The following is a 24120-nucleotide window of genomic DNA, read 5'->3' as shown; positions in this document are numbered from 1 at the left end:
TGGCACCAATATTTTCATTGTCAACAACAAATTAAACATGCATTAACAATTTCTGCTAAGAATGTGATATTAACAATGTGCCATTTACGTGAATTGCGTATTCATTCATGCTTATCAAAATAATAAGTAAAAAGTGTTGCTGACCCCCCCAGGAGTGGCGACTAGACATTCTGTTATGGCGCCCACAACACAGGTCCCTGAAGCCATTTGGCTCCTAGCTTTTCCATCCCAGTTTCTAACACTGATAGGAATGCCAATTATATTAACGGGTGGATAACTACAGAGCCTCGGACTTGCCAATCAGAAGGTCAGCGTTTCGAATCCCCGCGACGGGGTGAGCTCCCATTGCTCGGTCCCTGCTCCTGCCAACCTAGCAGTTCGAAAGCACATCAAAGCGCAAGTAGATAAATAGGTGCCACTCCGGCGGGAAGGTAAACTGCATTTCCGTGCGCTGCTCTGATTCGCCAGAAGCGGCTTAATCATGCTGGCCACATGACCTGGAAGCTGTACACTGGCTCCCTCGGCCAGTAAAGCGAGATGAGCGCTGCAACCCCAGAGTCGGTCATGACTGGACCTAATGGTCAGGGGTCCCTTTACCTTTTAAAGCTGTTCTGCATTTATCTGCAAGGCTGGGGAACAGTTATGTTGGCCGCAGAAAAGTGAAATGCAGACGTTATGGTGCTACCCCATGGTAGATCTCCTGCCTTGCATAAGAATGTAAGAAGAGGCAGCTGGATCAGGCCAATGGCCCACCTAGTCCAGAGTCCTATCCTCACAGTGGCCAACCAGACGCCTGCAAGAGATTCTCAAGAACAAGAGTCCTTTCCCCTCCTGTGGTTTCCAGCAACTGAAATTCAGTAGCATGACTGCCTCCAGCCGTGGGGACAAAGCACAGTGACAATGTCACCTCTTACTTGCCTTTTCTCTAAACTAATGAGGAAGGCCCCAGATCCCTGGCATCTCCGGACAAGGCTGGGAATTGTTTCCTATCTGAAATCCTGGAGAGACACCACTGGTTTGGCTAGAGTACATTTATAACTCCATCTTTCCTCCAAGGAAAGGGGGCATACATGCTTCTCTCTCCCCCCAACTAACAACCCTGTGAGGCAGTAGAGGCTGAGAGAAAGTGACTGGCCCAAGGTCACCCAATGGGCTTCATGGAGGACGGAGGATTTGAACCCAAGTCCTAGTCCGACACTGTAACCACTACATGGCACACTGGCTCTTCAGCTGAACGCTGAAGGCTGATAAGAGGAATCTGACAAGTGACAAACCTTCTTCTAATCTCTTCCAGTTTCTGGGGCGGCACCAGCGGCATGCCTGCCTCATCTCTGTTCTCAAAGGACTGCAGCATCTCCAAGTTGTCTTTGAAATGGTCCATCAGGATCTGAAAGAAGAAGCATGGCTGCATTCACATATTTCACACCGTCACAGGGGGAAACAGCCGTGTGCTACGGCCAGCTCTTCCCAGAGTTAATTTGACACTGGATTCCCCACCCTTGGTGTAGACCAGTGTTTCCCAAATTTTGGTCTCCACCTGTTTTTGGAGTTCCCATCCAAACAATCAGTTCCCATCATCCCCGACCACTGGTCCTGATAGCTAGGGATGATGGGAGTTGTAGTCCAAAAACAGGTGGAGACCTAAGTTTGGGAAACCCAGGTATAAAGCAGCTTTTTGCTTTTTAATGAATTTCTGCTTGTCAAGTGTGAGCATTACGATGGAAAAGGCATGGCAAACAACACTGTAGCTGCAGAATCATGGAAGGTGCAAACCAGTACTACCCCTGTGTACCTGTGTTTGTGTAGCAAAGCAGAACATTTTTTTTTCAACTTTATACTTTTCAACAATTTTACAATCATTTTAATATTTCAAAACTTGACTTCCTTCCCCCTCTTTCTGCGGTTCCTTAAATTTATTTTTTAGTATTTTCTACATGAGCACATGTATTTTTAAAAATCCTGTTTTGTTTTCTGTAACCAACCTGGGTGGACCTCATTTTTCCTTCTAGGGCAGCCATGGCTTGAGAGTGGTCTTGAGAATCCGGTAGATCTTCCGCCAGCTGGCGTTCCACCTCTTGCAACCAGGACTCGATTGCATCTAGAGGTGGAGGCAATAAACCGTCCAGCTTTGCTTTCCATTCATTCATCTAGGAAGGCAAGACACAGGTGTACACAAAAGGTTCTGTATTTGTTTTACACACACACACACACACACACACACACGTTCAAGTTAACAAACAAAGTAGGCTATTAGACCAGGTGGGTCTGCTCCATCCACACAGTACACAGGTAGGAAGGCTCAAGTGTCATCACACTTACAAAATATGTGAGATGCAGACAATCCTGCAGAACCTAGAATACGACAGTTTTATTGCTGAAACGATTTTTGGCAGGGGCAACCACTCAAATTTAGGGGGAAGGGAAGCATTTGGGGACCATTAGGATCACCTGCAGGTGGCGCGGTGGGTTAAACCACTGAGCCTGCCGATCAAAAGGTCAGCAGGGTGAGCTCCCGTTGCTCGGTCCCAGTTCCTGCCAACCCAGCAGTTCGAAAGCACGTCAAAGTGCAAGTAGATAAATAGGCACCACTCTGGCGGGAAGGTAAATGCGTGTCTGTGCACTGCTCTGGTTTTGCCAGAAGCGGCTTAGTCATGCTGGCCACATGACCCGGAAAAACTGTCTGCGGACAAATGCCGGCTCCCTCGGCCAGTAAAGTGAGATGAGCGCAGCAACCCAGAGTCGTTCGCAACTGGACTTAATTGTCAGGGGTCCCTTTACCTTGACCTAGGATCACCTGCTGGCCTGATACATATAACCCAAAAATCTACCAGTATTGGCATGGTGGTAGATGCCCAGTCTGACTGGCTGAGTCCTAAAACGAAAGGCTGAAGGGACTGAGTGTTTTTGGCTTGGAAGTGAGAAGCCTGGGAAGGAGAGAGAACACTCTTCAAATCCCTGAAGGGCTGTCACACATAAGAGGGCAAATGCATGTCCTCTGTGGCCACAGAGGGCAGAACTGCATCCCTTGGGCTCTAAGTTACAGGTGGACAGATTTCGGTTGAACACTAGGAAGAACCGCCTTGATGGTAAGAGGGATTCAGCAACGGAACCCACTGCCAAGAGGGACTGTGGGCTCTTCCCTTGATGAAGATTGTGGAGAAGAAGAAGTCATCTCTTGGGGATTTCTAGGTCTGAACGTCTTGCATGGAGTCTTGGGCTAGCTTAGGGGCAAGGAACTTCTTTGAACCTGAGAGTTGCATTGCCTTAGGAACAATCTTCCCTGGGGTACATGCTACTGGTAGGTGTGGCCACAAGCAATAGTGGGTGGGCCAGGCAGAAGGAAGATTTCTGCACATGCATCTCCCCATCAGGCAAGCAAAGGACCTCATCACAATTGGAGACATTCCAGTTAAGCCAAAGGACATGAGAAGCACATGCAGCAGGGCCAGTGAGAGGTGGGGGCGGGTCTGGGAAGAGTCCCAAGGGCCATATGGAAAGGCCTGGAGGGCCACATTCAGCCTCCGGACTCAACAGGTAACAGTGTCCCCTCGATCTCTATGATGCCCTATTTGCACCACGCCTGGAAAGTGCAAAGAAGCATTTCCTGGCCCATCCCACCCTCCTAGACGTGAGCAAAAGACTTTCCCATCGGCAGCATAAACGGCAGTTGCCTCAAAAATATTTCCAATGACCTGAGAGGTTAGGCTGTCCCATGCATCTTTCATCTTTAGATAATCTCCGCTCGGCTCCGATGCTTTTCTTTTAGATGTCAGGAGGGACTGAAAGGCCTTTTTCTCTGTGTTAAAGGATTCCATAAATGATAACATCTCCTAGGGATAATTTAAAAAAAAGAAAAGAAATTCAGCTTCAGAATCTTTTAAAAGCAGGATTAGATCAATAGACAGAGGATAGATCTATCAACAGCTATTAGCTGTAATAGTAATAGTAATTTATTATTTGTACCCCGCCCACCTGGCTGGGTTTCCCCAGCCACTCTGTGCAGCTTCCAACAAAGATTAAAAATACATTAAAATGTCACACATTAAAAACTTCCCTAAACAGGGCTGCCTTCAGATGTCTTCTAAATGTCTGGTAGTTGTTTATCTCTTTGACATCTGGTGGGAGGGCGTTCCACAGGGTGGGTGCCACTACCGAGAAGGCCCTGTGCCTGGTTCCCTGTAACTTGGCTTCTCGCAGTGAGGGAACCACCAGAAGGCCCTCAGTGCTGGACCTCAGTGTCCGGGCTGGACGATGGGGTGGATAATAGTCAAGAGTTTAAGAACAGCCCTGCTTGGCCAGGTCAATGGCCCATCTTAGTCCAGCATCCTGTTCTCACACTAGCCAACCAGCTCTCTCCCTTCTTGAGTTCCAGCAACTTGCATTCAGAAGCATACGGACTCTGACATTCTGTTGTGCTCAAGTCCCACTTGTGTGCTTTCTTGTACTCCTTAGCCTTTTCTTCTCCCAAAGATATACCACAAGCCAGCATAGGTTTAGGACCAGTTTCCCTTCTCCTCCCGATCTGCTCCAATACTAGGCAGACAACGCTAAGCTAGATGGAACAGGAGTTTGGCACAGTTTCCTATGTTCCTATGATGGCCACTAGATGGCTTGAAAAAAGGGGACACAAGAAATTAACACAAAAGCCTATCCATGCCTACAGTGGCTCATGGAACCTCCAGATCCCATGCCACCTACGCTGCCACAGGCAGGATGCCTCTGAATACTAGTTGCCAAGAATCACAGGCTGGCAGAGTGCCACTGCTCTCATGTCCAACTTGCAGGCTTCCCACACACATCTGTTTGGCCAGTGTGTGGACAGGGAGGGGCTTTTGGCTGAATCCAGCAGGCTCATCTTATGCTATTGGAGTGCAATCATGGGTGATACGCGGGAGGCGCTGTGGTCTAAATCACAGAGACTTTTAGGCTTGCCAATCAGAAAATCAGTGGTTCAAATCCCTGTGACGGAGTGAGCTCCCATTGCTCTGTCCCAGCTCTTGCCAAGCTAGTAGTTTGAAAGCACACCAGTGCAAGTAGATAAATAGGTACCGCTGCAGCGGGAAGATAAACAGCATTTCTGTGTGCTCTGGTTTCCGCCAGTGTTCCATTGTGCCAGAAGTGGTTTAGTCATGCTGGCCACATGACCCAGAAAAGCTGTCTGTGGACAAATGCCGGCTCCCTCGGCTTGAAAGCGAGATGAGTGCCGCAACCCCATAGTCACCTTTGACTGGACTTAACCATCCAGGGGTCCTTAACCTTTTACGCTATTAGGGTGCAATCATGGGTGAGGGCTGCAAGAGGTGTGTTCTTATGTTCTTATCAACGGCAACTAGTCGCAATATGCCTCTGGATACCAGAACATGGGGGACACGAGTGGGACAGCTCCTGCTTGCCTGCTTCCCAGGGGAATCTGTTTGGCCACTGTGAGAAAAGGATGCTGGACCAAGTGGAGAACCATCTGGTTCAGCAGGACTCTTCTCCTGTTAGCATAAAGCGATGCTTATATTTCCCACGACTAACAAGCCCCTTGGAGATTTCCGACTCTGCTGCGAATGATGGATAGGCTGCAATATTTGTCTGTCTGTTTGATCATTTTGTTCAATATGTTTGTGGTTCTCCCCTCGGTGTTTTGAATTTGTTTCCTGGTTTCTAAATTGTGTTATACATTCCAATATGCAGAAGTTTAACACTTTTATAAAACTGAATGGGCACGTTGTTGTTTTTTCCTTTTGGGGGAGGGGGATTGTTCCCAAAAGACGGAACACTGAAACTTTGTTTTACAAATGACACACACACAAAAATAACCTTCAGTTATTTACCTTGCAATTGCTACTATCTCTGAAGATATAAGTCTACAACGTTACTTACTTGGAACTTCTCGGAAAAAGGCATACTTTCTGTCTCCGACAACAACCTTGCTAACTTCTTTTCTTGAGTGTTCAGCCAACTCAAGGTCTGGCTGACTTTCCCCTGGGAAACAGAACAGAAAGTTGCCATTTTTGTTTTCTTTTTTATCACTCCTCCTGACAATTGCAGTTTGCACTGTTGCAAGAGAAGGCGCCTTGTCAATCATATTCCCAAGGCTCTTTCTCTTTGCAAACTGCTTCAGTGCAAACCTAGGGAAACAAATGCAGCAATCCAACAGTATTTTGCAAGAGGTTTATTAGCTTTGCTTTAGTTCTAGGTTGCTTTGTAAGTCGCTTTGAGTTACTTTTTTGTAAAAAATAAAATAAAAAATAAAAGACAAATGAGTTCAAACAACAACGATTTCCTGTGGCTCCCCATTTGTGGAAGGCTCTCCCCAGAGAGTCACGACTAACACCTTCATTTTAGACCTTTGGGAGCCAGGCAGAAACATTACCCTTCAACCAGGCATTGCACTGATTAACATCCTATATCCTTTTAAATGTGTTTGTAGAAAGGGGGGGCTACTGGTTGCTCTTGCTTTTATTATGTACTGTGTGTTTTTAATATCGTCTTTTTATCCCCAGGTCAAGGTTAAGGGTCAGGGAATATTACATCTGCAAGAGCCATCTGTGCTATGGGCTACTCTCCCCCCCCCTTTTTATTTTCAATGCAAAATTACAACAAAAATTACAAACATTGAAATAAAACTATACAAACAAGAAAGAAAAACAGAGCACAAAAAAGGAAAGGGGAAAAAAGAGCACACATCTACAAATAAAGCCGTATCTTCATTCTAATCTAGTCATTACATACATATACAGTGGTACCTCGGGTTACATACACTTCAGGTTACATACGCTTCAGGTTACACACTCCGCTAACCCAAAAATAGTGCTTCAGGTTAAGAACTTTGCTTCAGGATGAGAACAGAAATTGTGCTCCGGCGGCGCGGCAGCAGCAGGAGGCCCCATTAACTAAAGTGGTGGTTCAGGTTAAGAACAGTTTCAGGTTAAGAACAGACCTCTGGAACGAATTAAGTACTTAACCCAAGGTACCACTGTACACATATTGACTTCCTTCCTTTGTTCTAAGACCTCAAAAATTTTACTCTTTCTAAATTGTTGTGTCTAATGTAGATTACCTCTATCTTTATACTTTTTACATCATTTGTCTTTTTCTTTAACCCTGCAAAGCGCCATTCATTACATACCAACATGCTTACTCCAGAACAATGTTTTTTCATAGTCTTTAGCGCATCCCCATCCCATAATTTCTGGTACGTTTCTCCCTTTATGAATGCTGTGAGTCTTGCCAGATTCGGGCTGCTCTTTTTTGGTCCAAGAGCTACATCACCCTTAAGCCAACCCTCCAGGCGTGACCAAAGGGGGTGTGGCCACCCCACACATTTCCCCATGCACGCATACCCAGGCAGACACACAAGCACACATTCCATTGATCTGTGCAGATCAGCTGAGAAGGGGGGGGGGGTCCTTTCCTTGTTCCATTCATCAAATGATCAATCTGACAATCGATCGGGAAGAGGGCAATTCCTACCCTCTCAGGTTGTTGGGATTCCTGTAACCACAGCACTGGGTCTACTATTTATTCATTTACTGGCAGAACCTTGGGCACCAGGGAAAAAAATGTTTTGAGGGGTGGACAGATTAGGCCCCTGACCTGGGGTCAGCTTCCCCTGCTATACGGATGCTTAGAGATAACTCAAGACTTGGTATTCCAAAGCAAACAGGGAACATATGAGGCTTGGTCCAAAAACAAAAGAGGTCACCATACCTGCATCTCATCTTCAGCCACAGGTAGACTTTTGAAATACTGCAGAAACTGAGCCACATATGTCATGATGGATTTCTCATCTGGACTGACGACATCAACATCTGTAAAATGCCAGAAGCTATTAAACATCTCAGCACCCCAGAGGGTTTTCAACCTGTGGGTTCCCAGATGTTGTTGGACTACAACTCCCATCATTCCTGAGCTCCGGCCTTGCTAGCTGGGGTGATGGGAGTTGTAGTCCAACAACATCTGGGGACCCACAGGTTGAGAAAGGCTGGTCTAAAGGGAGGCGGTCTTTCAGATATTTGGAGCCTGAGTCGTTTAGGGCTTTCAACACATGTCCATATGAAAGACACACTAGAAAAGAGTCAACGTGTGAACAAAAAGTTGCCTTATGAAAGCACCTGTTTATTCATCTCAATCTGCTTGGTCATATTTATTTCCATTCACGGATTTTGGTACAATTCCCCTCCCAATCTAGCACATTCATATTGAAAACAGGGTCAAAAATCTATGCCCGTGAAAACACAACCGACACTGTTATGACTGGAGACACTCCATTCTCGGAAGGTTTACCGTCAGGTTCAAGCAGCCGGGGTATATTGAGTTCTGTCTCTGCAATTTCGAAGGCCTCCTCCAGGTTCTCTTTGTTGGGTCTATCTTTTGCTCTCTCCATGTCTACCAAGTCCGGCCTCAAGGCATGAATGATGGCCAAGAACGCCAACCCATTCCTCCAACTGGATTTGAAGTCTGCGACGCTGATGGAGCCATGCCTGTGTCCACACACACACACACACACACACACACACACAAATGTCTCTTCAGTTATTCCTGTAAGCAGTGACACTGTGCTGCCAACCATGTAAGTAACTCCCCCTCCCACCAGCACCCTATTTTTACAGCCTGGCACAAAGCATAACATTGTCTCTTAACCAGTTAAGGGATAGGGAGCAAGTTGTAGACCCATAGGTGCCCTCTCCCACCCTGCAAAGGTAAAAACCTCCCTTAGATCTGCCTTGATTTAGAATGACATCTGCACCGAGGTTAACCCAAGACTCATGCTAACCAGGTTTCCCCCAATCAACCAGAGGTTGAAGTGAGTTCCAAAACGCTGGTTTTGGGGAGAACATTGAAGGCCTTAAAACCATTAGATCCAGACCCCTGACCATTAGATCCAGTCGTGACCGACTCTGGGGTTGCGGTGCTCATCTTGCTTTACTGGCCGAGTGAGCCGGCATACAGCTTCCGGATCATGTGGCCAGCATGACTAAGCCGCTTCTGGCGAACCAGAGCAGCGCACGGAAACGCCATTTACCTTCCCGCCGGAGTGGTACCTATTTATCTACTTGCACTTTGACGTGCTTTCGAACTGCTAGGTTGGCAGGAGCAGGGACCGAGCAACGGGAGCTCACCCCGTCACAGGGATTCGAACCGCCGACCTTCTGATCGGCAAGTCCTAGGCTCTGTGGTTGAACTCACAGTGCCACCCGTGTCTCTAAAAGCGGGTTAGACAAGAATAATGGAGGACAAGGCTACTAGCCATGTGATATCACTAAAGCAGAATTAGCTCCACTGCTAATGCACAATTATAGTATCTAAGAAGTGTTGAAGAATATACCTGCCCTAAATGAGCAGTCTGGCAGGGAAGGGGCTCCGTTTTAAGAATGGGAGGCATTATATTATACTTTCCACCCAGTGGCAAATCTATTTCAAGGCAATTACAGAGAACGTTTGAAAGAAATGTGCCCAGTGACTTCCTACAGCACATTTCTTTCCTAGAAAATGCAGTCATGCCGAGAGACGCAGGAATGAGTCAGAATGAGTGCTGACATAAAAATGGGCTGTGTATTGTAGATATGCAGGAAGGAGGACAAAGGCTAAGGCTGGGCACCGCGGGGTGAAATCAGCGATCTCACTTGTTCAGAATGCCAGGGTTTGTTGGCAGAGTGGCCAAACTCACTTGGGGAGTGGAAACCACTTAACTTGTCAGACTTTCTCTTTGTTCTTTGTCCTGCTATTCAACTCCACCACTGTTGAGGAAATCAGCTTAAAAGTTCTTTGGCTAGGCTAAAGAAGCTCTTTGGCCCCGCTGACCAGCCTGCAAGATCAGGCCGCTTTCTTTGGGGAAGGGCTGCATGTAGCTCAGCGGCACGGCACACGCCTTGTCTGCAAAAGGTCCCGGGTTCGAATCATGGCGTCTCCAAGGAGGGCCGAAAGAGAGTGCTGAAATTCTGGACCGACGCTGCCGGTTGGTGTAGACAATCCTGAGGCAGATGGACCACTGGTCTGACTCAGTAGAAGGCAGCTTTGCATGCCCTATTTATATCAACGATGAGGACTAGAATCTCAATGTTGTTTTTAAAGCAAGTGCCATAACCTAGCAGCTGACCATCTGATTTGCATGCAGGAGTCCTCAGGTACAACCCACAACATCTGCACCTCTACCAGCAGCAGAAGAAGAAGAGTAACTGAGTCATCTGCAAAGAAGGTAAAGTTATCATCTCTGCTTGGCTCCGCTACTGCTCCCCTCCTGAAGGGAGAAGAGAGATTCAGGACTGTGGCGTTTGCCTCCTAGGATGGGTCATAAGGAAAGGGTTAAATGGGTGTGTGATGTGATTGGCCAGTGGGAATGCAAGGGGGGAGTGAAAGTTAGAGTGGGAGGTTTTGAAAGTCAGTTGAGGTTTGGGAGTTGAAGAAGGAAGAGGGAGTTTTAGGCAGTGGGTTGGTCGAGTTGTATTGTGAGAGAGTGAGAGGAATTGTTAGGTGGAGTCAGATAGATAGTTGGGAATAATCAGTTTGAAGTTGTTAGGAACTAAGATTAAGAAACTGCCAAGAAAAATTAACTATACCCATAAGCTTGTTCCTGCATTTAAAAATAAATTTGATTATTTGTTAATGTTAACAACTGACTGGACTCCGTGTGTCCCTGTGAGATACGGGGTGGTGGCAGCGGAAAAAGCAATCACAGTGGCGGCACAGGGTCAATAGACCGACCGTCAAACGTCCGGGGACCCAGTGTGATCACCACAAGGACCATCCCTGGAGGACACTGCCAGCCCTCAGCACTGAATTGGGTGGGGTGGTGGGGTTAAAGGGGGAAAACTGTGGGTTTCAGGTGAATGGTTTTTTGGACTACAGGAAGTTGAGGCTTTGTTTATTTTTGTTTAACAAAATATAATAATTAAAAAAACAAATACAGTGGTGCCTCGCAAGACGAAATTAATTCGTTCCGCAAGTTTTTTCTTATTGCGAGTTTTTCGTCTTGTGAAGCACGGTTTCCCATAGGAATGCATTGAAAATCAATCAATGCGTTCCTATGGAAACCGCCTTCAGACCAGGTCCGGGGACAGTCTGTCCCCCGACCTCTTCTGAAGGCTGCGGGGGGGGGGGGAGAGAAGGGCTTTTCTTCCCACCGCCAGCCTTCAGAAGGCTGTTCTGAAGGCTGGCGGTGGGAAGAAAAGCCCTTCTCCCCACCTCCCGCCCCGCAAGCTCCGGGGACATGAGGGCTTTGCTGCCGACCGCCAGCATTTTAAAAGCCCCCGGGACAGCGGAGGTCTTCTGAAGGCAGGCGGTGGGTGAAAGTCTTTGCTCCCCCCCGCCTGCCTTCAAAAGCCGCTATCCCGGGAAGGCAGGCGGGGGGGGGAGCAAAGACTTTTGCCCCCCGCCGGCCTTCAGAAGAGGTCCAGGGCGAAGCAAGCCCATAGGGAAATTTGTCTTGCAGAACGACTCAAAAACGGAAAACTCTTTCGTCTTGCGAGTTTTTCGTTTTGCGAGGCGTTTGCCTTGCAAGGCACCACTGTACCGTACATCTCAAAAATTGCACGTATGCATTCCAAAACATAATTTTCTCTTTGCTTTTTTTGACTCCCCCACTCCCCCACTCCCATTTTCCATGGTGTTTTTAATTGCTCCCCCTTGTTGTACCCTATCTTCTCCGTCTTATATCATAACCACTGTACAATAAACTCTAACACCTTCTGTTGCTCATAGTTCAAATCCTGCTCGTGAATTCAACATACTATAATACTTCTTTCAAATATTAATATGTTTATTTAAATATTTATTTATTTATTTTTGTTAGTAAGCAGGCCTGAGTATTGTTTTGCTTATCATTTGATTTTGGTTTCTTTCATGGATGTTATGCTATATGAAATATTAATGTCGATTGTTATTAATAATTAGCATGCCATCCTATACCTGCAGGTCTCAAGACGGCTCTTAACATAAAATCACAATATAAAGATATAAAATACATAATAAAAATACAGCCTTTGTCTTGGAATTAACTTGATCCCCTCGCCCTCTTTCCTTTTTCCTTCAGTGATATAACTCCTCTTTGGGGACTTCCCTGGCTTTTTTCTAGCCCACGTAGAACCAGTCTTGATAGTTGGCCTTAGTGAAGATTTGACGTTTTCATCCCCAAAAAGTTTTTGATTTGAGTTTCTACTGAAATGAGGCTGCATTTTATTGCTGTATTTTAATCTTGTTTTTAAGTTGTATTTTAATCAATTGTTTTATACTTGGTGTTAGCTGCCCTGAGCCCGGTCTTGGCTGGGGAGGGCAGGGTATAAATTAAATTTATTTTTATTATTTATTATTAAAAACAAGAAAAATCCAATAATTCCCCTCTCTCCCTAACATATTTTAAAAGCACTTTTCCCCTATGGTAATATGTATTGTATATCTTTCTTTCTTTCTTTCTTTCTTTCTTTCTTTCTTTCTTTCGCTGCAAGCCACTTGGAGACCTTTTGGAGGCAGGCAACTAATACGTCTAATAAAGGAAAATGAAATGAATCTTAAACTGGAGGGCTGCTGTGGATCAATAGTTTGATTCAATGCAAGGCAGCTTTCTGTGTTCCTAAGCATCACAGATTAGTGCAGAAAACAGGATGGAATGGGCTTGCAAGTGAACGCATGCAAAAGCAGCACGGACTGCAGATGGGCTGATTTGAGCAACCCTACATACGTGGCGCACTGCTCCTTGGCCCACAACAGAAGAGCCTTCTTTGCGGACATCTTCCACCGTTCCTTTGCTTTAGCATTTCGTTTCGCTGGTGGGCTTGCTGTTGGCGATGAGTCCACGGCACTCGAACTGTCCGGCGAAGGATGACCATAGCCACAGGCAAGAGTCTGGGCTAACTCTTCAATCTACCAATGAAGAATAGAGGGCGGGAGGGAAAGGAACAGATTTATTCCACAGTCATTGGTAAGAACTAGGGTAAAAGGTAAAGGTAAAGGGACCCCTGACCGTTAACTCCAGTCACGAACGACTCTGGGTTTGCGGAGCTCATCTCGCTCTATAGGCCAAAGGAGCTGGCATTTTTCCACAGACAGCTTCCGGATCATGCGGCCAGTGTGACTAAGCCGCTTCTGGCGAAACCAGAGCAGCGTACGGAAATGTTGTTTACTTTCTCACACAGCTGTACCTATTTATCTACTTGCACTTTGACGTGCTTTTGAACTGCTAGGTGGGCAGGAGCTGGGACTGAGCAATGGGAGCTCACCCCGTCACGGGGATTCGAACCGCCGACCTTCTGATCGGCAAGCTCTAGGCTCTGTCGTTTAGACCATGGTGCCACCTGCATCCCAAGAACTAGGGTAAGGTAAAGGTAAAGGGACCCTCGACCATTAGGTCCAGTCGTGACCGACTCTGGGGTTGCGGCGCTCATCTCGCTTTATTGGCCGAGGGAGCCAGCATACAGTCATGTGGCCGGCATGACTAAGCCGCTTCTGGCGAACCAGAGCAGCACACGGAAATGCCGTTTACCTTCCCACCGGAACGGTACCTATTTATCTACTTGCACTTTGATGTACTTTCGAACTGCTAGGTGGGCAGGAGCTGGGACCGGGCAACAGGAGCTCACGCCGTCGCAGGGATTCGAACCGTCGACCTTCTGATTGGCAAGCTCTAGGCTCTGTCGTTTAGACCACAGTGCCACCTGCATCCTAAGAACTGGGTACAAAGTCCTAAACCAGTGACAGACCTTGGGGTCTTGAATTTCAGCAGCGCCCTGTGCAGGCACCAAAATCTGGTGCACACAGCCCTGCCTCTTGCCTTCCATTCTTCATAAAAGTTCTGGTGGGCCCTATGCTGCATGCCCAATGCAACCAAACTGGTCGCTCGCCCCTAAATCCATCTCTGCTTAAATGAGTTGGGCCTAAGTACTTGAAGAATCACCTCCACTTGTGGTTTAACAATCAATCCTTCTTCTCAGGGAACTCTGGGAATTGCAGCTCCGTGAGGGGAATAGTGGTCTTCTTTAACTCCCAGAACCCTTAATAAACTACAGTTCCCAGGATTCTTTGGGGGGGAACCAAAGGCCTGCTAAAAGTGTTAGAGCAGTTATTCAAATGGGGCATGGTATGTTGGTCATGTGGGATTTGATTTGCACATCAAGGCAACTTTAAAATGAATGAAAACTGTGAAAACTGAGATGGTACAGTCCTCTCCCAAGGGCCATTTCACCTCAAACACCTAGGCATAGCTTTTCAGATGGCACGATCACCGCTCTCCTCCCCTGACACACTGTTCGGGGGGGGGGGGTGTTCTCCTTGCCTCCATCTTCTGAGCCAATTTCAGCAAAAACTAACTTGGGAAATCTTTCTTCCAACCTTGATCAGCTACTCACGTGAAAATGCAATATGATTGTCCAAATCAGGCCAAGCACAATGGACGGTTTGCCTTCAATGATATCTGCAACATGGATGTTGATCAGCTTGATCTGGGAAAAGAAGAATAACTGTTATGTCTGAGCCCGGCTTCGGCTGGAGAGGGCGAGATATAAATAATAATAATAATAATAATAATAGAACAAAGAGAAGGGAAATGAAGCACTGTTTTAAAACAGCTCTTGTGGGATGTTTAAACCTGTAATGCTGTGTATTTGTGTATATTTGTGTGTGTGTGTGTTTAATCACAACCCAACAAAGGAGTTCAAAAAGTAGAAAAAATATGGTATATACTGGACTCCTATGAAAACATCACAATCCAAATCCACCTCTAGCCATGTACAACAAGTTGTTTCTTGTCATTCATCTCTTTATTTAACACAACCTCTATACTGTTTTATTGTTGTTCTTGTTGTTGTTTAAGCCGCTAAGTCTAAGCCATGGGGAGGCAAACTAGGGCCCGGGGGCTGGATCCGGCCCAATCGCCTTCTAAATCCGGCCCGCGGATGGTCCGGGAATCAGCGTGTTTTTACAGGAGTAGAATGTGTGCTTTTATTTAAAATGCATCTCCGGGTTATCTGTGGGGCATAGGAATTCGTTCATTTCCCCCGCAAAAAAAATATATAGTCCGCCCCGCCCCACAAGGTCTGAGGGACAGTGGACTGGCCCTCTAATAAAAAAAAAATTGCTGACCCCTGCTTTAAACAGTTTACAAAAAATATAAAATTTTAATATTATGGATAAAAAAACAGTTAAAAACAGGTATTTAAAAATAAGCTGAATGATGAATAAAATCAATGGTAGCTAAAAATAAATAAATAAAACTCATGTAATTTCTATGGTGTCTGGATAGACAATTTTGTTTTCCTGAACAAAAATGTTGCAAGCAGTTGCTGAACAGAGTACAATGACAGCACCCGCCTGATGTCAATAGGCAGGGAGTTCCAAAGTTTAGGTGGTGCCGAAAGTCCTTGCAAAGGTTACCGTATTTTTTGCTCTATAGGACGCACTTTTTCCCTTCCAGAAATTAAGGGGAAATGTGTGTGCGTCCTATGGAGCGAATACAGGCTCCTTGGCTTCAGCGATAGCAAAGCGAAGCCTCCAAAGCACAGAGGGAGCGCTTCCTTTGCACTCCGGAGGCTACGCGTTGCTTTCGCTGAAGCCTGGCTTCAGTGAAAGGAACCCAAAGCCTTTGGAGCGCAGTGCGAGGTCCCGCTGAGCTCCAAAGGCTTCAGGTGGCTATCCCTGAAGCCTTTGGAGCGCAGTGGGAACTTGCGCTGTACTCCAAAGGCTTTGCAACCTTGCTGTCGCTCCCGGACCTGTTTTAGGGGCTGGGGTCGGGGGAAGCTCGGGCTTCCCCCGCCCCAGCCCCGTGGCTAAAAATGAAGCCAACACAGCGAGCGGATTTTTTTTCTTGATTTCCCCCCCCCCCCCCCTAAAAACTAGGTGGTCCGGTTCGCCTTATGGAGCGAAAAATACGGCATTTTTTATTTTTTTATTTATTATACATTTTATAAATTTCCATCCAGTTATTCATTTAATCCCACATACAACAAATTATAACTGTTTTTGACTTCCTTCAGCGTCTCTGACAATCATTCATATTTATACCTTTAATACACATTCCCTTCTTTCGTATTGCCATTGTTCCTCCTTGCTCCCATTGTTTGTAATAAACAATACTTTTTTTTTTTTTACAGTGCCTCTTTAAATCCCACTAGCGTTGTATTTACACCACATATATTTTTCAGATAATCCACAAATTTTCCCCAGTCCTCGATGAACTTTTGGTCTTTAGTATATCTGATTTTCCCAGTTAGTTTATCCAGTTCTGCATAGTCTATCAATTTTGATCTCCATTCTTCTAGAAGGAAAAATACGGCAATTAATACCCAGTTTTCCAAGCTGCAATCCAGCAAAATAAGTTACCAAAAAAATCATTATTTGGTTGATAATGTAAAAGGTGTGTGTAAGCTGCAGAGAGCTCATAGTGAACCTAGGTTGCTCATTCATATCTATAAAAGTGTGCATAAAAGCATCCTCAAGACCAGACTTAGGGAGTCCTTTCAGCTCTTGAATTGACTGTAGTTGGGATCTATAACAAACGCTTTAGTGGAATTTCCTGCTGGAAAAATATATAAAGCAAAACAGCACATCCAGTTCTGTTCTAAAGCATGTCACTGTACAGCTTTGCTTCGAATGTGCAGTTCTCATCTTTTTTTACAACACTTTGGCACCCGAGCAAACTCAAAACCGTCTTTGAGGCTGGAGTAATACTGACCGATCTGTTCTTTAGGAACGTCAACGCATTTTCAATGTTGCTTCTGCACTGGAAAGTGTTCGATCCTTTCTCACGTGGCTGGAGAGAGAGAAAGAGAGGATACAAACATGGAAATTCAGGCTCCAGATTACAAATTTCAGATTTTGAATGGCTCTTCTCGTGTTCTTATGTTAATTTCCCAGAATATATTCTGCTTTTGTGGTTTAGAAATTTCAGCAATTTTTTGAGAGTGGGCGAGGAAGGAGTTGATAGAACACACTGTGGGAAAAGGGGGAAAGTGTTGAGACATTTCCAAGCTTCTCCTAGCATTCTTAAGAGCTAGAAACTTGGGATGTTTTCTTGAGAGAAAGTTCAGAACCTCAAGATCCTTAATTTGGTGCAACAAAACTGAGTTTCTGCCTGCATGTCAAACTCACACCAGGCCCAAACTGCAATTTGCCACGGAACAGGGAAAGAAATTCAAGCATGAGGACTGATGGGCAATAAGTACCGTATTTTTCCTTCTATAACACGCAGATTTTTTCTCCTAAAAAGGAAGGGGAAATGTCTGTGCGTGTTATTGAGCGAATGTGTGGTCCCTGGAGCCAAATGGCGCGATGGGAGGCAAAAAAAATCAAATCGCACGTCTCAGAGAAGGGAAACCTGAAAAGAGGAAGCGGCTGCTTTCTTGCATTCTGCCTCAGGGTCTTACTGCCCACCCATCTCTGTTTCCTTGCTGTGTTTGCTCAAACGGAACAAAGAGCAGGGAAAGCCCCTCCCCTCCAGGCAAGCAGAGGGGAAAGCAGAGTGTCGTCTGCTGAAAACATGCAGGAGGGAGAGAGAGAGAGAGAGAGAGAGAGAGAGAGAGCGCACGCGAGCTGGCTGGCTTGGGTGGGTAGGTGAGGGAAAACTTTTGCCTTCCTTTCCTCCCTCCGTTATACCCCTCTCCTGCATTCTTAGCCAGCTGCTTCTCTGCACACCCCTCTCGTGCTCCTTGTCCCTTCTGTGTTTTTCCTTCCCTCCCCACTTAAAATGTGGTTAAAAAGCATGGATCCACATGGATCCTCAGGATCTTTGCATTGGATCACCCCAAATTCACCATCAGATCACATAGCATGTCCATGGCTACAGCCTGCCCCCCAAAAATCACGTACCCACTGTTGCCTGGGGCTGCAATGGTGCAAAAATGTGGTTAAAAAGCATGGATCCTCAGGATCTTTGCATTGGGTCAGCCCAAATTCACCAACAGATCACATAGAATGTCCATGGCTACAGCCTGCCCCCCAAAAATCACGCACCCACTGTTGCCTGGGGCTGCAATGGTGCAAAAACGTGGTTACAAACCATGGATGCACAGGGATTCTCAGGATTTTTGCATTGGGTCACCCCAAATTCACCATCAGATCACATGTCTGTGGCCACAGCATGAAGCACAAAAATGATACATCCACTGTTTCATTCAGAATGTTTTTTCCCTTGTTTTCCTCCTCTAAAAACGATGTGCGTGTTATGGTCAGGTGCGTGTTATAGAGCGAAAAATACGGTAAGTTCATGGTGTTTTTTTTAATTGACATTAGACAAAAAGAATCACATGCAATGGGGCTACCTTACCATTTGTTGTCCTGAGAGGACCTCCAGCAGATCTAAAAGCACATGTCCCTCCCCGATGTCCGTATACAAGTCCGAGACAAAGGAAGGTGGGGAATGCTGCAAAAATATTTATCGTTAAGCAACCTTTCTGATTCTAATATTTGTAAGCTATACATTCGGGGGGGGGCATAGTAAGGCAGAATACGACATAGAAACCTAACACTGCAATAATAAGAGCAGTCAAAATAATAATAAGAGCAGTCAAAAACACCAACGGCATATCAATAAACCAGTTGGTTAAAAACAATAATCCACATTTTGTTGGGATACTGCCAGGGAGACAAAGGCCATCATGCCTCCACGTCGATTCCGGACGATCCATCAATCTCCCGAAGAAACGCAGTATCAGACAATTAGCGACACAAGCCTCAGAAACAGCTGTCCACATTCCAAAGACTTGTGCACGCCCTTTGCAGAGTTCGCACAACGAAAGATGCACTCAGGAGAGCAATATCCTAACACATTCTGCTGGCTGAACTGTACAGGTTTCAAAACAAGTCTATAAGAAAGCTGGCAGTGACTGATGCCAGACCTCTACTGCCAAGGGCACAGCCTACCACACTAATGGCTCAGTAACTGGTGAAAACCAAGCAAACCCAGTATTTTTTCTTTTGGGGGGGTTTACAAATGCGGTGTCAGTACTCATACCTTGATAAAAGTGATGTTGGGTGAAAGATCACTGAATTTCAGGGGGTTTGACCAGATGAGCCACATGGTCCAATCCAACTCTCAACAGTTCTGTGATTTTATGGAAATACTGAAGAGCACCATCATAAAAAATCTGCAAGTACTGCTCTCTCAGAAAAGCAGTACCATGTTGAATGGAAAACGAGTGAGGTCCCAGTGCCTGATTTACGTATTAGCTAAACAAGCTATAGCTTAGGGCCCCACTCTCTTGGGGGCCCCAAAAAAATTAAAAGGGAAAAAAACTAGATGTACATTTCCAAAATGTAAGACAAAAAACAAATAAAATAAAACCTACATACAGCAACAGTGTTTTGTGTTGTGTAGGCTCCTATGATGTAAGTAATGGGCCCCGCCTGCTAGCCTGCTCCCTAAAATATGACTGGTTTGCTATTATTATTTCATGTTATAGCAAGTTTCTAGAGACTAGATTATGAGTCTTTGTAAACTGTGTTTCTATTGCCAAATGCCAATGTGTTTGATTACTAACTTTGTTACGAATAAAAAATCATTTTAAGTTAGACCTTAATCATTATTTCACTATTAATATACTTCTTCTTAATTGCATTTCAGTTCAACAATTACTTTGATAAAATACATATTTTGTTATGTGCAAATGGCTTTAGATACCTATTAGGTCCATAAATTACCATACAGCATATATTCAACACTAAAAACAGCGACAATTTGTTGCTGACAAAGGACAGCTGGACATATAAAGGGCCCCATTACCTTCAGTAGCTTAGGACCTCATCAAACCTAAATCCAGCCCTGGACATTCCCTTACCTTTTCCAACTGCGAGTTGATCCAACTTGTGAAGGTCCTCTTTTGCGTGTTCTCCTGCTCCACTATGTTAAAAAAAACAAAAAAAAAAAAACAAAATTGAAGAATCACCCATGAACGGAGAAGATAAACATACTTTTAAATAAAACTTTAAAGCAGGTCTGCAGAACTTGTGAGAGCCAGGTGTGGCAGGAAAATACTAACCTCCTCCTTCTCTGTGCTTTGTGATCTGATATCTGCTCCTCACACACACTTCACAAATTTTGGAACAACTGTAATATTCCCCCCCCCTCCCAAGCTGTTACTGAAAAAAACCTTTCCTGCAGCTCTTCTGTGCCCTGGTGTTAAAATTGTCTTGTTTCTTAATGTAAATTTAATAATTATAAGATGTTGCTTCAATTTTACATCAGCCGTATTATATATTATCACATTTTTCCGTACTGAGAATACCCACAGTTATCATTTCACCAGGGCTTTAAAAATAAATAAATCAGTACATGAAATATACTCGGAGTCGAGAGTGGATTTCATGCTCTTTATTCAGCTCATAGTGGTGAGGAGGAATGGAAGTTCCCCCAGAATGTCTGCCTTATATACATTATTTACACAATGGGCTGCACGTGACTGGCTAATTCCAGGATTCTCCTGTAGGCCAATCAGGTTGCGGATTCACTTCCACCTGGAGCTGGATTGGGTGGCTCCTGCAGACCAATCAGACTGCTGCATTGTTCTAGGGCCAATCAGACTGCTGCATTCTGAATCCTATTGTTCTAGGACCAATCAGCTGCATTTTTGGACCCTATTGTTCTAGGACCAATCAGACTGCTGCATTTTGGATCCTATTCAACTAAGTACATAACAGTACAAAAAAAGGCCACCAATTATACTAGGAAAAAAATCAGAATTGTTTTCGTTCTTCTCTCCCAAAGCCAAATTTGTTGTTGACAAAGGACAGCTGGACATGTAAAGGGCCCCATTACCTTCAGTAGCTTAGGGTCTCATCAAACCTAAATCCGGCCCTGGTATAGACAGAAGTTAAGTCCAGATAGGGGTGCAGCTGGGCCACCAACCAAAGCTGATGGAAGGCATTCCTCGCCACTGAGGCCACCTGAGCCTCAAGCAACAGGAAGAGGATCCCGGAGTACCCCCAAGCTCCGAACCCACTCCTACAGAGGAAGTATAACCTCATCAAGAGTGGACCATCTCCCACCCATCTGGTCTGGGGTGTCCACTAACAGTGCCTCCAGTCTTATCTGAATTGAGCCTCAGTTTGTTGGCTCTCATACAGTCCATTACCAAGGCAAGACAATGATTTTGTGCCATGTGTGCAGGTTAGATCTAGATTCAGTGTGTGAAATGGAATTCCCTTTCAAATCAATGGGACCCAGATTCAACCAACTTGGGTTTCCACCACGTACAACACAAGCTGTAATCCGAAACAACTTGAAGGGAAATAAATCCAATTGAGCTCAGTAGGGCTTACCTCAGACAAAACATGTTTACAGAGTCTGGCTACAAGTGTCTGCTCCTGATAATCAATAGTGCTTAAAGTATTTTACACACAGAATTGGAAAGCCCTTCTTAAACGCTTTGCTAGCTAGACTGTTGTCAGAGAGTGTTTTTTTAAAAAACCTCCAGGAAGTCTTGAGGCAGCTATTGAGGTTTGCATTTCATTTGCATGTCGTCAACATTTGTTATGCAAAGGACTGCAAGGGATTATCTTGTTCCCAGTTCAAAGTAAAGGATTAAATTATTAGCGAAGCAATTCTCAGCAATAGAAGCTGGAAGTTCGCGTTTGGTCTCTGGCATTTGGGGCCTGCTGCAAAATGGACTTTTCAGTCCCAAATGGCAAAAAAGGAAAAACACCCTCACCTGCTATTCCAAAGATACAGGTAACAGTATCACCTCTACATCTCCCTGTGGGTGGAAAATCAGCTGGGAAGGAGAAGGTGAGGTGGGAAATGACTGGAGGAGAAAGGGCTAAACAGCCCCTCTACTGCCATTGCCGTTGAGATAATATCCACACTCCTCCTTTCCAGGGAAAATTTTATACAGGATGTATTCGTAGATAAGAGACATCACCTTGCCAACAAAGGCCCGTATAGTAAAAGCTATTGTTTTCCCAGTAGCGATGTATGGAAGTGAGAGCTGGACCATAAAGAAGGCTGATCGCCAAAGAACTGATGCTTTTGAATTATGGTGCTGGAGGAGACTCTTGAGAGTCCCATGGACTGCAAGAAGATCAAACGCATCCATTCTTAAGGAAACCAGCCCTGAGTGCTCACTGGAAGAACAGATCCTGAAGCTGAGGCTCCAATACTTTGGCCACCTCATGAGAAGAGAAGACTCCCTGGAAAAGACCCTGATGTTGGGAAAGATGGAGGGCACAAGGAGAAGGGGACGACAGAGGACGAGATGGGTGGACAGTGTTCTCGAAGCCACAAACATGAGTCTGACCAAACTGCGGGAGGCAGTGGAAGACAGAAGTGCCTGGCGTGCTCTGGTCCATGGGGTCACGAAGAGTCGGACACGACTAAACGACTAAACAACAACAACAATTGCAGATAACATATTGTTCCTTGGTCTTCTCTTCCGAGAGAAGAGAGAAAAGAATAGAATGGCCTGTATCCAAGGCAGCGCTACATAAACATTTTATCACCACAAAGATTTCTGGGTGAGCTATGGAATGTTAACCCCTCTTCTCCTCCCCTCTGCCCTAAACAAGGTGTGGAGGACCCCCTGGTCCTGAATGGGGTAACTGTGCCCCAGAAGGACCAGGTGTGCAGCCTGGGAGTCATTCTGGGCTCATAGCTGTCCATGGAAGCACAGGTCAATTCTGTGTCCAGGGCAGCTGTTTATAAGCTCCATCTGGTACGCAGGCTGAGACCCTACCTGCCCGCAGACTGTCTTGCCAGAGTAGTGCATGCTCTGGTTATCTCTCGCTTGGACTACTGCAATGCGCTCTATGTGGGACTACCTTTGAAGGTGACCCGGAAACTACAACTAATCCAGAATGCGGCAGCTAGACTGGTGACTGGGAGCAGCCGCCGAGATCACAATGTAGAAAGATCTACATTGGCTCCCAGTACGTTTCCGAGCACAATTCAAAGTATTGGTGCTGACCTTTAAAGCCCTAAACGGCCTCAGTCCAGTATACCTGAAGGAGTGTCTCCACCTCCATCGTTCTGCCCAGACACTGAGGTCCAGTGCTGAGGGCCTTCTGGCGGTTCCCTCACTGCGAGAAGTGAGGTTACAGGGAACCAGGCAGAGGGCCTTCTCGGAAGTGGCACCCGCCCTCCCACCAGATGTCAAAGAGATAAACAACTACCAGACTTTTAGAAGACATCTGAAGGCAGCCCTGTTTAGGGAAGTTTTTAATGTTTAATGGACTATTGTATTTTAATATTCTGTTGGAAGCCGCCCAGAGTGGCTGGGGAAACCCAGCCAGAGGAGCGGGGTTTAAATAAATTATTAGTATTTATTATTATTCTAGAGGTTCCCCACAACCCTCTGGAGCAGATTTGCAGGGGAGGGGGGAAATACACAAGTGGAAATCCTTGCACTGAAGGGGCGCATTAGTTGAATGCCACTGTGCCAGACCTCAAACTTGGACCAACCACCCAGGTAAAGATGGGGGCTGTTAAGGAAAAATAAATACTCAGTACTCGGGATGGGGAGGAAATACAATTCAGTTCACATTTAAAGCTGAATCTATCAAATTGACAGTTTCTGAAACAATACTAAAAGTGGGGAAACAGCCATCCTTCAAAATTTGCACTTCTCTGAATTTTCTGCTTCAGTTCTCCAACCAGTCAGCATTTATACAAATGCATGCTAGGGGAAATTGTGCTTAAAAATGAATATACAGTGGTACTTTGGTTTTCGAATGTAATCTGTTCCGGAAGACCGTTCGAGTTCCGAAACAGTCGAAAACTGAAAACTCAGTATGGAAGCCTAAAATGGAAAACTCAAAACAGAAGCCGCGTTTCCGGTTCAATTTCAAAAATCGAACTATTCATCAACGGAGGCATTCAAAAACCAAGATACCACTGTATCAGTGAAAATGGCATACAAAAATGTGTGACATTCAGAAAAAAATGCTTGCAAACATGTGTGTGTTAGACAAAATTGCAGACAAAAAAATTATTTATCAGGAGAACTTCGCCCTGAAATGCTGAAGAATTTTCATTGTGATTTTAAAAGAAAAGAAAGAAACCATAAATTGCTGCAGAACGGTGGAGAACTGAATTTAAGATCCTTCCATGCCAACTCAAGACTGGTCCCTTTAAAGGGCAAGCGTTACTTCTCCTGAGATAGTCTAGTCTTGAGATTAGCCAAGACCATCGGAATCTTGAGGATTCTGCAGGAACGTTCC

The 24120-nt window shown here is 45.4% G+C and overlaps 1 protein-coding gene across 6 annotated transcripts in view; it reads right to left on the bottom strand.

The window, feature by feature from the left end:
• The window catches only part of SYNE2 (spectrin repeat containing nuclear envelope protein 2), a 250960-nt gene that overhangs the window by 193931 nt on the left and 32909 nt on the right, over nt 1-24120 (bottom strand). For all 6 annotated transcript variants that reach the window (XM_081857037.1, XM_081857038.1, XM_081857039.1 and 3 more), the window contains exons 3-13: nt 19749-19810; nt 18239-18334; nt 16649-16726; nt 14328-14420; nt 12665-12846; nt 8275-8471; nt 7699-7799; nt 5869-5970; nt 3693-3830; nt 1983-2147; nt 1275-1387 (exon numbers count right to left, since the gene is read on the bottom strand). In XM_081857037.1, coding sequence (XP_081713163.1) covers nt 1275-1387; nt 1983-2147; nt 3693-3830; nt 5869-5970; nt 7699-7799; nt 8275-8471; nt 12665-12846; nt 14328-14420; nt 16649-16726; nt 18239-18334; nt 19749-19810 — 1327 coding nt within the window. The remainder of the gene's footprint in view (nt 1-1274; nt 1388-1982; nt 2148-3692; nt 3831-5868; nt 5971-7698; nt 7800-8274; nt 8472-12664; nt 12847-14327; nt 14421-16648; nt 16727-18238; nt 18335-19748; nt 19811-24120) is intronic.

Source organism: Podarcis erhardii (genome assembly GCF_964252035.2).
Source record: "Podarcis erhardii genome assembly, chromosome: 1".
NCBI lineage: Eukaryota > Metazoa > Chordata > Lepidosauria > Squamata > Lacertidae > Podarcis > Podarcis erhardii.
Note: the sequence above shows the minus strand (reverse complement) of the source record. Positions and strands in the feature narration are given on the sequence as shown.